The 17,575-nt window shown below is 30.3% G+C and overlaps 1 protein-coding gene across 1 annotated transcript; it reads right to left on the bottom strand.

Moving 5' to 3' along the window:
• Window positions 1-5,662: 5,662 nt before the first annotated feature.
• Window positions 5,663-10,880, bottom strand: LOC140799549 (small ribosomal subunit protein uS8my-like). Its single transcript, XM_073153909.1, has 3 exons — window positions 10,463-10,880; window positions 9,779-9,939; window positions 5,663-5,959 (listed from the first exon to the last, which is right to left on the bottom strand). The coding sequence occupies exons 1-3, from the start codon at window positions 10,590-10,592 to the stop codon at window positions 5,861-5,863; spliced, it is 390 nt and encodes a 129-aa protein (XP_073010010.1). The 5' UTR covers window positions 10,593-10,880; the 3' UTR covers window positions 5,663-5,860.
• Window positions 10,881-17,575: the final 6,695 nt, after the last annotated feature.

Here is a 17,575-nt window from a genome sequence, read left to right as displayed (position 1 = left end):
TTACTTTTTTTTGTTTTTTTTTTAATGACCACAATGGCCCTACTCATTTGTTGTTGTCTAAGAATAATTACCATACGAAAGTACATTTTTACCCTTGAAACTAACACTCAATATCACTTTAGGCCTACCGGTGTCAAAATTAGCTCGTATAGACGTATATATATATATATTTGAAGTTTTTGAACTGAGCTTGAGGAATTTTTTTTTATTTATTAAAAGTCCGTAGACGAGATTAGTTGTATATCACATATTATTGGAGTGTTTGACCAAACTAGTCCCCTTCCAATTTATTTTGACCGAAGTATAGACTTTATCTTTTTTCATAAATTAAACGATGCCAAGACTCTTCACTATTTATTTATTTGTCGGTGACGGTGGATTAGTTGAAACCATAAAAATAAAAATATAGGGTGTGAAATGTAATTTTTCAGAGAAAAAATAAAAAGAAAAAGTGGAACCAAAATCGAGGGAACGCCGCGTGCGCAGACAAAGTGCATCTTAAAAGTTGATAGCCGCGTCTCAAGTGGGGTCCATCAAAGCACCTCTTGCTCTCTAATCTGCGGGCCCACATTTAAGCTATGCTGTTCCGAAGGTATAGCCGGATTTAAAGGATCTTTTATTATTATATTACTATTATCAAGATATTGCAGCAAAAAAAAAAAATTGTAATTATTTCCTGACAATGATGTACATTCTTCTAGCGAGATTTCAATTATTTTAAATTTTATTTCTAATTTTTTATTTACATCTAATTTACTTTTAGAAATTTTAACAAATTATACTCTATATTTTTTTTCACTATGAATGGTACTAGCAAAAATATATCATATTATAATATAGTAAATATTTTATATTATGATATAAAATATCACTTAGCCATTGTTTATCTTAAGCCGAGATGGCGCATTGTTTTACTATATTATGAGAAGTTTTGAAGGCTCGGTACAAACAAGCCTTCAACAATTATCATGCCAACCTCGCCACGGTTGTCGCTAGGGCCGTTACAGGCGTCGCTTTGGAGGGATTGTAGCACGATGCCTTATATCCACATTTTCGTGAGAACATGGATAAGTGGATCTTTAGCGAATAGACTGGTTTGCTTTGTCGCTTCTCTAGGAATGCAAGAAATTGATCTCTTTAAATTCTTCTATTATGATAGACTTTACAAGCCGATCAAACAACGTGTATGCACATCTTTTAGCCCGCCATATAATCCGTTGCTGCAAATCAACGGTATGACTGGGCTCTTCTTTGGACTAAATTTATAGCGGCACTAGTTAATAAATCTTTGTGTACCAACCTTCATTCAAAGAAATAAACATATCACTTCTTTTCAAATGGTAGTGAAAATTATTACAGTTGGATTATCATTCTCCCTAAAAAGATATTGTCTTAATTTCTTAATAATCCTTTTGAATGAATCTCTATCTAATAACACATCCATTTTCTAGCGTCATAGAGGTTGAAATTATTAAATACCCCAACAAGCAACAATCACTAGACTTTTTGTGGCTTAATAAATAATTTAAAGATAGACTTCTTCTTTGACTCTTCCCTTTAACATTCTCAGCCAGCAATCAAAAGATTGCAACTTGCTGTATTGGCAGCTTGTCTTGGACTTGTTGATGATCAGCAAGCTATGCAACTGAAATTATTATTATCAACACAATCTATTATTTCTTACCTATCTAAACGAGGATTTTTTTAGAGATTCAACCCTAATGAAATCTTTTCCACCAAGTCTCTTTATAAAACTATCATTGATAGCGATAACGGATACATTAGATCTATTAGTATTGATGTTTTTGGTGAGTCTCGTAGTTTCCATGAAGAGTTATCCAAATAATTTCTTGGTAGTAAACTTCATGTCCCCACCAACATTCCTACCTTAAAGGATTACTGGGATAACTAGCAGAAAATTATTGTCTATGGAGCCAAGAGCTCGGTGCACTCCATCGGTCTCCATATTTATTAAAATAATAATATTATTATATATATATATATATATATTTATAATAGCTATTTTAAATTACTTAATATGTCCTCTTAATGTTATTATTTTTTAATAAAAAATATATAGTTAGAAAACTCTCATCGAGATCTTTAAAATAAGATTAATATCCAATAGTTTCAGAAGTAATTTTAAATTACTAATTTTTTAATTAAATGCATCGAAATTATACTACACGAAATAAATATCGAAATAAGCATTATATGTCATTAATTTAAAATATCAAAATTACTCAACCTCTAGTCGTCAAAAAGCTGGAAGCCAATGATGATGAACGATTTCAACAATTTCTTACTCGACATAAGAAGATCCAAGATAGAGACGCTCATTTTAAGCTTCGAAATGTATTCATTAAACACTTATGGCAGAGGCAAGGGAATGAAGGAATATAAAATTTAATATAATTTTTATTTGATATATTTCATATCTAATATATTTTAATATTTAATATTTACATTAAGAAATACTTTTGAGTAATTATATTTTAGGACACATTGATTTTAAATAATAATAAACATATTTATTTTATAAATAATAAAAATATTAGACTCATTTTTATAAATAATAAAAAAATTAAAATTAATATTAGACTTATTTTAAAGGTAGACCTTCCCAATGGTACTATTTTTGTTAAAAAATTAATTAGTAAAACTAATTATATACTCAGTTTAACTAACTAGATTATTTAATAAAAAATATATATAAAATTAAAATTATTGAATGCAATAATTATTAGACAAATTTAAAATTTTTAAAAAGCTTAAAAAGAGATGGAGCCCGGTTGGATTGCTCTTAGAAATGCTTTCAATTTTCCTTATGGAAATTACTTTGCGGATAATTTAAAAGGAAAGAAAATCATACTTTTCAATTGGAATCAAAGATTGATCCCACTCTAATCTAGCATTCTGATTTCTCGTTTCTTTTTTTACTTCTTCTTAATATATTATAATTGAGGCTCTACCCTCATTTTCTCTCACAAAAAAATAGTTTACAATCAATATTAGATAATTTGCACCAAAAACTCATTTGATTTTATTCATTTATACAAAGAGCAACAATGGCAATAATGATTAAAGTACTTAGTTAAGTAATTATTTAACATTTTTTTTCTAATATTAAAGCTTTAAATTTAAGTATTGAGATTAGTTATGATTCTTCAGTCTGTTGCTTTAACTTTTAGTTACTAATAAAATGCATTTTAAGATAAATTGATTGAGAAATTAAAATTAAAAAATGGTTCCCTGAATTCTAGAATAAAAAAGTAAATATAGCATTATGAACAAACCTATCAGTTATAAATTATTTTTGTAACGACTTAATAATGTTACTGCTCCTAAGAAAAATTTCCACTCTGCTACTAAAAGTGTAATACAAGAAATATGATGGTCATTAATTATTTAAATTAGATAGTTAATTATAAATCTGTCTATATATTGACAGCACTGGACACCAGAAAACATAGAGCATTCTTTATTTTTTATACTACATATACCCTTGAAACAGTGCATATTTACATACAACCCTTGTTTTATGTCATTTGTGTAAATGGGAAATTTGTATATATCACCTTATTTTTTATAATGAAATTATGATTTACACCCTATAATTTTACTATTTATAAATTGAGCCCTATGATTTAGCAAAGATGTGTAGAATATAGACTTAGATATGGAGGAATAACAAAATTTAAAACTATATCCTAACTAAACGGATGTGGATATGGATTGAATTATTTTCAAATAGATGATTAAAGTTTAAACGTATGTGAATTGAATTATAAACAAATTTTTGGAGAAATAACATAAAATATAAGCGTTTTAAAAATAATTAAATTTGTTGCATGTCAAATACATATAAATTAGTAAAATTAATCTCTAGAATAAATATAGAGCACATTATTAACAGTATAAAAATTTTCAGATAGAGAACCGAATTTTAAATGAATTATCATATTTCTTTTTAGAGAATGAATACAAAATATTAAGAGTTTCAAAAATAAATAAATTTTTTACATGTAAAATACACATAAATTAGTAAAATCAATCTCTAGGAAGAATATTGAGCATATTATTAGTAACAATATTAATATTTAATATTTAAATAAGCAAACTAAAAATTATAAATTATTTAAAATATATGTGGTTATACCGATATCCGATATCCATATTCGAGAAATTATCCAACATGTATTCATATCTATATTAGTATCTGAATTCGTATCTTTTCTTTTTTCAAAAATCTTATCCGTATCAGAGAGTCACGTAAATTTTTTTAATCCGAATCTATTCTAAATTGAGTCAGATAGCAGTCGAGTCGAAGTTAATCCGATCCGTTTTCACCCCTAACTCATCTCATTGAAAATTACATAACGCAAAGTTTCAATCACAATAAATTATAATAATTATGTAAGTACTAAAGAAAAGAATAAAAGATAGTTGGAAAAGAATATAACCACATGCAAAGTTTTTGCATTCTGATAGTAGTATCTCTATGCCTTGTTTTCTGCTAGTATTTTTCTCATGGGTCAAGATAAAAACCTTCTAATATGTAAGACAAAAGGAATGTTGGTGGTTGACATTTAAACAAAGTAAAACATAGGATTAAAATAATATAAAATTAAGAGAAAATTATAAGTGAAATCATTTTAGCTATATTATAAATAAAGCTCCCTCTTTTTATTATCAAATACTAAGCAAATGATACTCAAATGATAGACGAAGCTAATATTGTACAAGAGTTCTAGGGCTCTAATAGAGGTAGAATCGCTTTAATTGGGGAGACTCGTTAAGGTCCCACTTCTCTCTTAAGAAAACCATGAGTTAATTTTATTTAACAATGAATAAAATATATAGTAGAAAATTTTATCTATTTTAAATGACTAAATTACCTTTATTCACTCCCCTAATATGATATTTGAGATTGAACAATAGTAGTTTTTGGTTTTTTAATTAATTTTATGTGGGGTTCGATATTACAAGGCTTAATTTAGCCCTATTTATAAAAAATATAAAATGAGGGATTATTTATAATATAATCAAAATCTACAGTTTTATTTGTAATTTTCTCTAAAAAAAATTAAACTTTGTTCTAAATAGAAGAGGGAGGAGGGCCCAATAACAAAAATTCATAAGTTAATCAATGGTTTATAATGAGAAAAATGTTGTACAATGAGGAGCCTACATACTTAAGCACAAGAATATAGTCAAAGAACACGAGCATAAAAAAGGTTGTTATTTTCTTCTCACCTCTAGGTCTCGTAACATAAGTTAGAAAGGGTAACCTATGGGGTTGTATGTTTTCACTATTAGGCCCTGTTTGGATATAATATAAAAAATTTCTATGGAGTTTTAGTACCATGGTAAAAGAATGATACATAATTTATTACTATGGAGTCAAAAGACTATAGAGTTTTAAAACTATATGGTGTTTGGATGAGCAGGCTTTTAAAAAACTAGAAGTTGGCAAACTAGCCGTTGCAAGAAAATTCCAATTTTACCCTCATTAGTTGTTATAAGTATGACAATGAATAGTGAGCAAGACTTAGATTGATGAAAAGGAGAGCTTCATTTAGTACCTGGAGAACCGAAGACGAGAGACTGCCACTCCCAACTGAGCTATGAAATTCTCAACAAACAGGGCAAAGAAATCATATGCAGGTAGTGCAAGACCAAATATCCACTGATCAGTTCAAAGGGTGGTAACATGCACAAGTGCTCTTAAGTTCGTACCAAATATTTCAGTAGGAAAACTACACAGGTAGACAAAAGAATTTTGATGCATTAAAATCTGCAGTCCTGTGATTATGTTCAAAGGCCCACTGTAGCACAAAGGCATGACGTCCTGACTTTCTTAATGGAAATAACCTAGAACCTGGCCACCCACATTTTGCTTAATTGCTTCCTCGTGATCCAAAACACCGTTAGGAGTTGTGATTACAACATATCCCCACTGCAAAAGGTAAATGAAGTCAAACTTATTTCTTTCGCTAGTGCTTTGTAGGAAACATAAATGCCATCCATTCAGAAATATATATATATATATCAACGTCAATTGGAAGTGATTACAACATGAGAATACTGAGAAATAATCTGTAGTAAAGTTGTCAATTTCTAGATTTCTAAATAAAATTAGTATTATGCCTACAAAATTTACCTAATTAAGAAACTTGCGTACAATGAACTGGAGGGGTTGTGTGAAGGTAATCAGTTGAAAACCTATTGATTACTCAATAACCTAAAGCAGTCCCTTACATGACGAATACAAATAGCAAAACTCGTTGATTCTTGCTTTAGAGACCAGTAGCACTATACATAGTATAGGTGATAAAATTACATACAACTTTTAATCCTTCTCCATTGCTAGTACTGCAGTATAGGTGGCCATTGGAGACAAGAACTTACACAGGCATCCATAACTTAAAACAACTAAAATGCTGTAGGATGATATTGGAGCTCTTCTGGCTATGCAGCAAGAGTTTCAAGAGAAGCATCTATAGATTTATTAGTCTGAACTGGTAAAAGTTATAATGCCACAAATCACAATACATTTCTGATGCTATATAGAATTAGGAAGCATATAGATCTTTCAATTTTTTATATAGATATGTTAAGATCTCAATATATTTGTTATACCTTTTAGATGTACAGTTGTCTTTATTAAGGACCTAGGAGATTGCAAAGGAACTTCTAATCAAGGATTGCCATGCATGTGGCACGGCTTGTGCCCAACACAGCTGGCACGAGTAAGAAGAAAAAATAAAAGGAGACGAGAGAGAAGACCAGAGGGAAAAGAGAGAGAAAAGAGAGAAAGATGGGGGAAGAAGAGAGAAAAAGGAGAGAGAAACATGTTGGAAGTCCTCACCGCCGCTTCTCCATCTTAGTCATTGTCGTCATCGCCACCACTAGGGTTTTTGAGTCACAAAGGAGAGGGCGAAAAAGATGACGGGTTTATGACTCATGATAGTGGATCATAAAATATAGTAATGGATCCTAAGTTGAGTGATAGTGGATCTGACTATATTAACAGATCCAAATTTAAGTGATAATGGAAAGTAACTTGCAATAATGGATTGCATCCATTATCCTTTAAACTTTCCCACCTTCATTATACGATTAGAAGGAAAAAAACTAAATGGCCGCTAAGGCATCCCCCTTCTCCATGCAGTGACAAAAACTTATACGAGACCTTCTCACTCGTAAGAAGTTTTCTTGAGTTCTTTAGGTGGTGCCACTGCCCATCGGCACACCACATGCCACAAGTTGACACTACATTGACATGATAAATATCGGCTGGCACGGCAATCTTCAAATTAACTATCTAATTTATTGACCAAGATTCTTTATGCAAGCTACTTGATGTATAAAAACTAAAATACTTTTAAGTAGACAAGCATAGATCAAAAGTACCAAAACATCAACTAGTAGGCATAGATCAAAAGTAGCAAGACGTCAACTAGCATAGCAATTTATATTTATAAACCAACAATCTGATTGATGAACAATGGTTGAACTATTTACCTGATGATCTGACCCTAGGAATGTTAAATATTTGGCCTTGCTTTGATAACTAAGCCTTAAAGCCCCAACAAAGACTAGGGAGCTTATGCACTTCACTTATTGCACAATATCTATGATATGATCATGATTCTTCCAATAAAAAATTTGCCTTAGATTGTTCTGCCTAGTGTGCCTTTTCATGAACTAAGTTCTCTTAAACAAACTAAACTTTTTAACAAATGCTGCAAGTACATTTAACATTAAATAGTTAAGACCAATGGTCATCATGCCAGTGGCATACGGAAGCTGCTTAGCTATCAACAATAGGCATGAACCTCAAACGGTGCCCAGCGTAGTGTTGAGGCACATCTGCAAGCAGAACCAATAGCATTCTCACAGTCTCCAGACCCTGCAGGTGCTACCATCCAGCCAGCAAGAAAATCCAAGAACAAGATAGAATCTTGAGCTGAATATTCAAGATAAGAAGCACCAAACATGACAACAACTTATATGCTACAGCATCTTCTTGACCTATAAAGAATGGTGGAAATATCCAAAATAATAATAATAATCATGATAAATGACAGAAGGTCTTAGACTTCAAGCACTTTCTAAAATGGCCAATATACTCATGGAAGGTAATTGGCAGATTGAAGCTCAACAGAACCATGAACATTGCACATTGAAGTTCCAAGCAATGCAAGTCCCTTCTTGTGATGGAAATTACTTATAAGTTCCAGGACTGAAATAACAATCTTCCTGAGTGCTACTTCAGCTCATTTTTGCTGCTTCTCAGGTTTGTTTGCTCGAGAACAGTCAGATGGTTGTAGAAGAAACCTTGGATTTAAAATGGAACATAAAGAATGAAAAACAATATACATGCTCAAGATTAAGATTTATGGTTTGTGTAGTTCCATAAAATACTCGTTAAAAGGAATCCTCCGCCTTTAGAAAATAGTCTCTTCAAAACCTGATTCCCACTTAGCTTGTCTTAGTTAAGGTACTGGAATGCATGTGAAAATAACTACTAAAAGCATGAAGTTGATCGTTTGGCAAGAAGAATTATTAGTATCTATAATATTATTTTGTTGGCAATTAAGTGAACAAAACCTTATATTAATTGTATCGATAGAATATGTAAAGAGCATGATATAAAGTTGATTTTAATCAAGATTTCAAGCCGGCGTTCGAACGCACCAAACCGAGGACAGAACCAGCTTAAGGTGTTCGAACAACCTCCATGGGCATTTGAACGCATATGACCGAGAATATTTGTGCATTTTAGGAGTTCGAACGTGGTGAGCTTGAGAACAATTGGCCTTCTTAGGCGTTCGAACGACCCGTCCGAACGCATTTGCCTGAGAATAGTCATGGGCTTTAGGCATTCGAATGGCTCCCACAGGCATTCAAACGCGTACACCCAAGCGCAGAAAAATCCTTAAGGTGTTTGCACGGCCCTTGCGGGAGTTCGAAAGGCCAAGGTTGAAGAGCCCAAGTTAATCAAGGGTGTTTGAACGCCCCAATGGAAAAGACTTATTTGGACTGACTTGAATTAGGTTTCTTGTCTGTTTTGCAAACCTATATAAGTCCTTGAACCCTAGAAATGGGTGATTGAATTGAAGAATGAAAACTGAAGCTTTAGCAGAGAGTTTGTTGATAGTTCTTCATTGATCAAAAAAGATAAACGATTTAAGCGCTTCAGGATACTTCTTGATTGTTTCATCATTGTTCGTTGATGCAATTTATTCTCTCGAGGATCACTGAGATAAGTTCGTTCGATCTCAAAGATCAAAGAAATTGATACAATCAACCATGCGAAGTAATTCATCGCGCAATCTAACGAAAAAGAGGTTTTTAGATATAGTTGTGGGATTCAGCAGGTATTTTGTAAGTACTTCTTGTAATTGCTATTTTATTAGTGGTTGATTTGATCCCAGTAAAAATGATCCATAGTTTTTACCCTAGTTTGGGTTTTTCACATAAATCTCATGCATTTGCATTGCTTACTATTTACCGATCATTATTTACTAGTAAATCTTCTCATAAGAGGTCGCATAGTTCATATTAAGGTTTGCCCTAGATTTTTCAGTATCCATCATAGAGCTCTTGCTAGACATTGGATGTGATTTCCTAGTTGTCCTGAACCTCAATAACACAGTTCAGAACATGCACAAACTCACAGAGCAGCAACATGCATGCATAACCTACTTCGCAAAGAATGCAACCTAATGTAACAACCGAATGTTTATAACAATGAATAAACCATACACACCTGACGTGTCGGAAGCATTCGCAGTCTGTACTGTTCAATGTCCTTAGCCCTAATGTCCTGTCTATAAGTAAGAGCACGGCAATCCTTTATCCTACCTTGCAACTCTACAGTAATTTTTCCCACTCTATGTGGATCAAAGACCTGAAAATCTTTGATATATCCTGTAAAATAATGTATCATAAGTTAAAAACATGATTTACAATTGAGAAAAGTAGCAATGCTCATAACAACCACTAGTAAAAACAATGTTATTATTGTTTACATCAAGCACAAGGAACTGCAGCTAAATATTAGATATTAGATTCAAAATCTATAAATGAGTTTCCTGCACTCTAGAAGCTTGTCGCTGTACTTCTACTCTAAGCTGTTTTTTCTTTTCTCCTATCTCATAATGCCTGTCTCTTTAAGCAATTTAGATCTCAACCCAATTAACGAAAAACAATGAAATTTCTAGCATAAGGATAAATCTTAAGACGTCTACAGAGTTTACTTCCTTATAACCATCTCATCAAACAATTAACTTGTAATTCTTTCAGCCTACTCTAGAAACAAACATCAATCAGGGCAGTAAATTCACGATATCCTGATCTCTTTTAAATGTCACATCTACTCATGATCAAATCCTACAAGGAGAAACAGACATCAAACAGAGCAAAACGTAGGGCCAAGGAAGGATATGCCAACCTCGATCTTTCATGATTCTGAGGAAGGAGGTCATGACGGTGGAGACGGGTTGGAGGTTGGCGGTGGCCTTTCCCCTCCTCTCCGCGTTAACCATCGTCCTTAGTGCGTCATTTAGTATTCTTCGCCCCATCTAACTGCTTGGATCGATCTGCTAGTGTTTGGGTTTAGGGATCAGCTGTCGAACTTGGGTTTAGGGTTTCAACTGCGAAGGCGGCAGTTGCCGTGGAAGAAGCAAATGTCGGAGTCAACAGGAATAAGAATCAAATGTCTCGTCTACAGGAAGAAGCCTCCGTCGGAGTGGAGGAACTCGACGGCGGAGGAGGAGAGGAGGAGGTGGTGGTAGAGAGCGGCGCCGAGGGGAGGGGGAAGGACGATAGAGTGGTGAGGGATTGTAGGGAGGGGCCGCTATGCTGCAGACGAGAAAATTTCCTTAGTTTTTTTACTAAATTACCCTTCCTTTCAATTTTATTTACGCAAATGGACCGCACCCCAAATTTAATACCAAAAAATTATTTCAGTGTAACTCTAAATAAAATAATTGTTAAGCATTTTTCTAAGTAAAGTACTAATCTTAACAGCATTTTTGTTAAATATATTTAAAAATTCAAAGCTTTACTAGGGACTAAGTATTAATAATACTAAATTATTCATCAGCTTATTATGGTGCCGAATTACTTAGTTTTCAGATAATAACTTTCTAACGGATAATTTATTTTTAACATATGAAATGTCGTAAGATGAAATGTCGTTACCAAGATGAAAAAAAATATATAACAATTTTGATTGAAGCTTAATCATACTTGAAATGAGAAAGATATATAAGTAAAAATATAAAATAGAAAAATTTTATAGGATCGTAACTTTGTGATAAGTTTTAGTCATAAAATATGTCATTACGAAGATATTAGAATTGCAAAAAAAAAAAAATAATAGTTCCTTCGAATTTTACTTTTTATAATTTTTTTCATTTCTTTAAAAGTAAAATGATTATAAGTTTAGAGTATGGTCTATTTAGGTAAATAAAAAACTTTAAAAGAGGGCTAGTTTGAAAAAAAAACTCATGATCTTTACTGTAAATGTTGGTTCAGATTTTTCCTTTTCATTTTTTATAGGGCATTTTTACCGTTTAATTGTATTTGATTTTTTTAATTTACAATAATAATTTCTAGTGTATACCTTATATATAAATTGTGTGCTCTTCGTTATAATAAAATATGCATAAAAAATATATTACTTAATTTTATATGGTAAATCAAAAACCAAGTGCAATTAAATTACAGAAGTCTTTATTTAGGACCTTATCTCTTCTGTGCTATAAAACAGTCCCACTAAGTTTTAGCTAACATACTAAGTCATTTAATATAGACATCAAGTCGTTATCCTAGTGAGTTATTATTACAACCTAAATACCACTAAGTCATTACCCCAAACTGCTATGTTGCTCTTCAAAGTTACCATACTACCGAGCTATCAAAATAAATCAAGTCATCACGTCAAACAACCAATCAATTTTATTTACAACAATTACTCCGGGAGGTACGTAGGTTTAGACTCAATGGGTGTATTTTGGTAATATATTTAGTGCAAATAATTAAACCTAAAAATTTAGTTAAGTTCAAGTAATAATCTAACATAAGTATCTGTCATACAAATATTTGATAAAATATATTGTGTAATTTATTAATATAAAAATTGCAGGTGTAAATCATAAATATATAAAAATATAAGGGCAAAATCTTTAATACCCCTCTTAAATTTATAATTCTAATCTAATGACTAAAAGAACTAGTTTTCATACTGGGCATTAATTTCAGTTCTAAAATCACATTACGTATAAAAAAAAGAATATATTAGTTAAGAAGATTAATTTCAGTTCTAAAATCACATTATGTATAAGAAAAAAAGAATATATTAGTCAAGAAGATCAGTGTGCATAACTTTCGGGCATTAATTTCAGTTCTTTTTATTAAAATTTCTTTAGATATGATTATGCCTTAATTATAGGAAACATTATTTAATACTAGACAATTTAGATTTGATTTTTTATCTTTAAATTTGCTTATTTGTCTCATCAAATTTTAATTTAAATCAATCTTAAACTAACGAGAGATATATATAAATAATTAAAAAATAATTAAAGAGAGAGAATTTAATTTCTTCAAGTTAATTATAAAAAGATACTAATACCCTTATTATGATATATATAATTATTCTAAGTTAAGGATATATATGTCCTTTTATTTGATAGAGAATGTGTAGAGTAATTTATTTTAAAAAAGAATAAATTCATTTTTCATCGTGAGAACTATTATCCTTATCTACTAATGATCCCTGAACTTTTTTTGTATACAATGACCCCTAAACTTTTATTTTGGTACACAATAACCCTCTAATGTAACGGATAAAGTAAGGTATTTTTGATACTTCGGGGGGTCATTATGTATCCAAAAATAAAAAATAAAAAAAAATCAACGGGTGATGTGGAAAATAGTAATAGTTCAAACGTGAAAGGAAATTATACTTTTAAAAATAAATAATTACTTATTGAATCGATAGTACCATTAGATCCCATTAGGTAGATTGATAAACACTTGCTCTAGGGCACCAAGAAAGACCTTCTCTTTTTCTTCTTCTTCTTCTTCTTTTTTTTTTTTTGGTTGTTGTAGTTCTGCTATGCCAAGATAACTACTAGTCTACTACATACAGTTATTGTTAGGATCAATGAGGGCATTGGTAATTTATGAATTTTCTTTTCATGCTGGCAAAATTTAATTAAATTTGGACTTGCATATCCTTACAAGTATTTTTAATATGTTATTCCAAGATGGTCTCGGAGTAAATCAAAGAGACATTTATTATGTACTTATCATAATAAGAACAACAATTTGATAAGTTTTAGTGCAGCTTTTGTCTTATATTTCAATGTCCAATATTCAATGTTCGATATCTAATACAATAATAATTTTTATCATAATAATAATAATAACAGTTTATTATATCATGATCTAGATAACAATAGATGATGGGTTCTAGTTGCAAGTATAATTAATCTCTAATTTATATAATCTCTTATCATTTTAGCCTTGTTCACACGTGGAATAAGAATAAGCTTATTCTCGTGTAGTAACTAAACAGCATTTTAGCTTATTCTGATATAGTAAATCATCATTATCTCTTATATTATTTCACTTGATTATATGTCACCTAAATCTTAGCTATAATTAAGATTCATTCTCTCTTCTCTTTCTCTTCTATTTGAAAAATAGTCATGTCGTATATATATTCGTACTACCATGCACTATAATAGACAGCCACACACTATTAACGCAATGTTATGCATTGCAACACACTAACACGCATTGCATGGTCATTGCGTTGTCACACACTACAACGTATTGTCATGCACTGCAATACACTATCATGCATTGCCATACATTATCACGCACTGTTACGCACTACCATGCACCGCTATGAATTTGTAAGTATGCATTAATTTTTAATGCAGATATATGAAGCATTTTAAACCCGTATTTATAATAAAAAATAATATTTTTTTAGAAAAATATTATTTAGTACTACTTATTTAACATATATTCAAGCGTATTTTTATCATTTGGTTTAAAACATCACCAATTTCCAATATAGTTTTATTATTCTTCAATACTTTAAAATAAACTTTATATTACATCAAATATTTATTACTTCTTATACTAGTATTAACTCTCTTCTTTTGTTATTAAAATTAGAATAGTTATATCTATTTTACCCTTATTTGAAAGTACTCTTGAATTTGTATAATAATTTATCAGCAATCTCTTCTCTCTATCTCCCGCACTAGTCTGTGTAATCTTTAGATATATTTTTTAATCTATATATATATATATATACCTTAAATATATGGTAATAAATATCCAGCTTCTCTCATTGAGTAATTATGTTGTCATTTGTTGATCAAAATCGCTTAAAATCACTTAAAATATTTTAGAGGCTTGATTTAATCTTAAATTGTTAGAAATTAAAGTTTTAGTTTATCGCCAAGCTATTTTGAAGGCTTAATTCGTCCTATAGTTAAACTAACCTAATGTCGGATTGAATTATATTTATTCATCAAACAGTTGCCTTATTTTTATATAATGAAACGAGAATACTTTATTTATAATATAATAAAAATATAGGGTTTCTTTTTTTTTTTTGTAATTTTCTAACAACTTAAATATTATCCTTGTTGGATTTCCATGCAAATATGAAAGCAAACTTTGGATTTTTTTTAGAGAAGCCTTGTGCTATGTGCATAGAGGTAGATTTTTTTACTAGATTTTGTGCTAAAAATATCTTTTCTTCCTTTTTTATTATTTTTTATTTATTTATTTTAAAATCTGACTCTAATACCATATTAATTAAATGAGTTATCTAAATAATTGTAGTCTTATTAGCTAGCTAACAATAAGAAAAATAAAAGAATTCATTAAAAGCACACTATGTTTTGTTATTAAGATTAAAATATAGATGTCGAATAATGAATACCCATATGATAAAGTGTTAATGATAGTAAAGACAAACTATATTTCAAAGCAATTTATAAGCTATCTTTTTTTGTCTCAGAGCCTAGTTTATAGTTCAAGTTGAAACATTAACAAATAATATATCTTCATGAAAGCTTCTACAATAGGGAAAAGAACACGCCCATTATTGGCTACCAAGTTATGGTATCATAATAGCATTTAATTTTAGGATTGGTTTGTTTGCTTATATCTTTCTACGTATAACATGAAGTTTAATTCCATTTGTTCCTGTGTTTTTGAGTCAAAGTAGTAGTCTTTGAGTCCACATTGAAACGTTTTATTTATGAAAAGCTAAATCTTTATACCAGATGAGGGATTTTGATTTCCCTGTTAGCCTATAAATTGTCATGAAAGCCTTTGCCCAAAGTATTTTCAGTTTATTATCAGGAAATTTTTAGATTTCTTCTTAAATTTTTTATTTTTTTTTGTTCTAAAATGTAATGCATATGATATGGTACAGTAAGAATAAACATATCACCGAACGGTTCATCTAGCATTCATTCATGAATTGATAGATTGAGATTTATTTTATAAATATATTTTACCCTCTTATACTTATATTTAAAATTATTTTACCTCTAATACTTCAAAAAAGTCTCAAACTAGTTTCTGGACTTATGACTAAAATAAAATCATCAGCTTTTTTTTATCTAAACTAATAGAGCACACTCAAATGACCAAAATGCTCTTCGTGTTTATTAGGCAAAATAGATGAGTTTTTTGTTCAATTTTTTTAATCCATATTTATCTTATTTCTATATGTGATATAATTATTAAACTTCATAAAAGCCTAGGTTTAATAAAATTTACTATATATTTTGCGCAATCTGGAGAGTGAAAGAAGAAAATATGCGGATATTTTTTAGAGCGAAAGAAATATTTATATATGAGAAAAAAGACATATTTGTCTATAAAAAAATAAAAATAGAGTGAATTCAGTCTCTTGTTCAACTTTTGAAATATTTTGGGTGTGCTTTATTAATTTGGATAGAAAACTAACTGTCTCTCTTTAGCTGTAAGTATATGAACTAATTTGAAACTTTTTAAAATACATAAACATAAAATAATTTTAAACATAAGTATAAGAGGGTAAAATATATTTAACTCTTTTATTTTAACTTCTTCTACCCTTATAAGTTATGACATGCATTGTTAGTACCTCATCAACTAATTTACAAATTATGTAAAGTAATATTCCAACATGATATAGAGTTGTTTTTCCTAAATATTATAATTCAAACCTCATTATTAGTCTACCCACGTGTAGAGTATAAGGACACTCACATATATATTAGCACATATATATATATATATATATTATTTATCAGTTATTTATAAGCTTAAGTCTTTGGATTGATTGGTTATCCAGCAGGATATATACTTATCCAATATTATATTAATTTAACATCATTTATAAAGATAAAAGAATTTTTATTCATCATGTAGAATCTAGGAGGATTCTAAACCATAGCATTAATATGTTATGTGCCAACCTAGCAGAGAAAGAAACAAAAAAAGAGAGAAGAAAACTATCACCAGGATAAGACACAGGATGTCAGCTATCCTCTTATCATGTAATGCCATGCCACATGAAGATGACTCACAGACCATGCAAGTGGCAGTAGATTATAAAAGAAAAGGCCACTACCTTCTTTTAGTGTTAGGTGAGAATATCTAATTAATCCAGCAAAGAGAAAAAAGCAAGATGGATTATTTTACACCTTGTTTTAATGTTAGAAGTGAATGAAGAAGAGATGGAGAAAAAGGCTGGGAGAGAAAGGAATAGAAAAAAAAAAAAATTTTCTCCCTCTTTTATCTTCTCTTTCTTCTACTCCTGTTCTCTCCAATTAATACATATTTAATTAGAGGCACATGATAATTCTACATCTTAGAAAAGCTTGAAGAGATTTTTAATTTCTAATACATGCGAGTCGATATTATTCATATATAGAGTTCTGATAGAAAATTTACTAAATATTAATCTCAATTTCTGCATAGAGATTTAAACTTATTATCTCTGTCATGAGCTAGCAAAACTCGAGCAATCTCTCGAGTGCTGAGTTATAATCTCTTGATTTCAGATGACAATGCATAATAATTAAGCATAAGCACACACAAACAATGAACAGTCTCATTGTAATAAACAAGTCATGCATTTCCATGACATTTATTAGTATATGGTTTATATGTGAACTTAGAAAGAAGAAAAGAAGAAGAAGAAGAAGAAGAAAAAGTTTCTGTCAACTGATGCCAACTGCACAACTATTATTATAAAGGACTAAGAAAGGAAAACTTTGTGGCAGTTATTTTCTATCCTTAATGGTGGTCCTTCCAAATGATGTTGTTCTTTCTTCATCACTAGATCCAACGCTAAAATACTGAGCATTCTTTCTATTGTATTTCCTCTAAGGCAAGTAGAATAGGACTTGATTAGTACATATAAACAAAGAAGTGCACAAATTGAAGTGTAGAAGATTAAATATCACAATCCATTATCAGCTTAAGTTCTTATCAGATCAACTTTTTTTAAAGTGTTTGAGAGATGAAAATG

This window comes from Typha latifolia, chromosome 13, assembly GCF_019914945.1.
Source record: "Typha latifolia isolate L0001 chromosome 13, TyphaL0001v2, whole genome shotgun sequence".
Classification (NCBI taxonomy): domain Eukaryota; kingdom Viridiplantae; phylum Streptophyta; class Magnoliopsida; order Poales; family Typhaceae; genus Typha; species Typha latifolia.
The sequence above is the reverse complement of the archived record's forward strand: the minus strand, read 5'-3'. Positions and strand labels throughout refer to the sequence as shown.

Excerpts from the sequence above, each read along its gene's own strand:
- LOC140799549 (XM_073153909.1), bottom strand. The coding sequence starts at position 10,592 with ATGGGGCGAAGAATACTAAATGACGCACTAAGGACGATGGTTAACGCG. Across the intron at positions 9,940-10,462 it reads CAGAATCATGAAAGATCGAG|GATATATCAAAGATTTTCAG; the intron begins GTTGGCATATCC and ends ATTATTTTACAG. Across the intron at positions 5,960-9,778 it reads GAATGCTTCCGACACGTCAG|TGGGGATATGTTGTAATCAC; the intron begins GTGTGTATGGTT and ends TACCTTTTGCAG.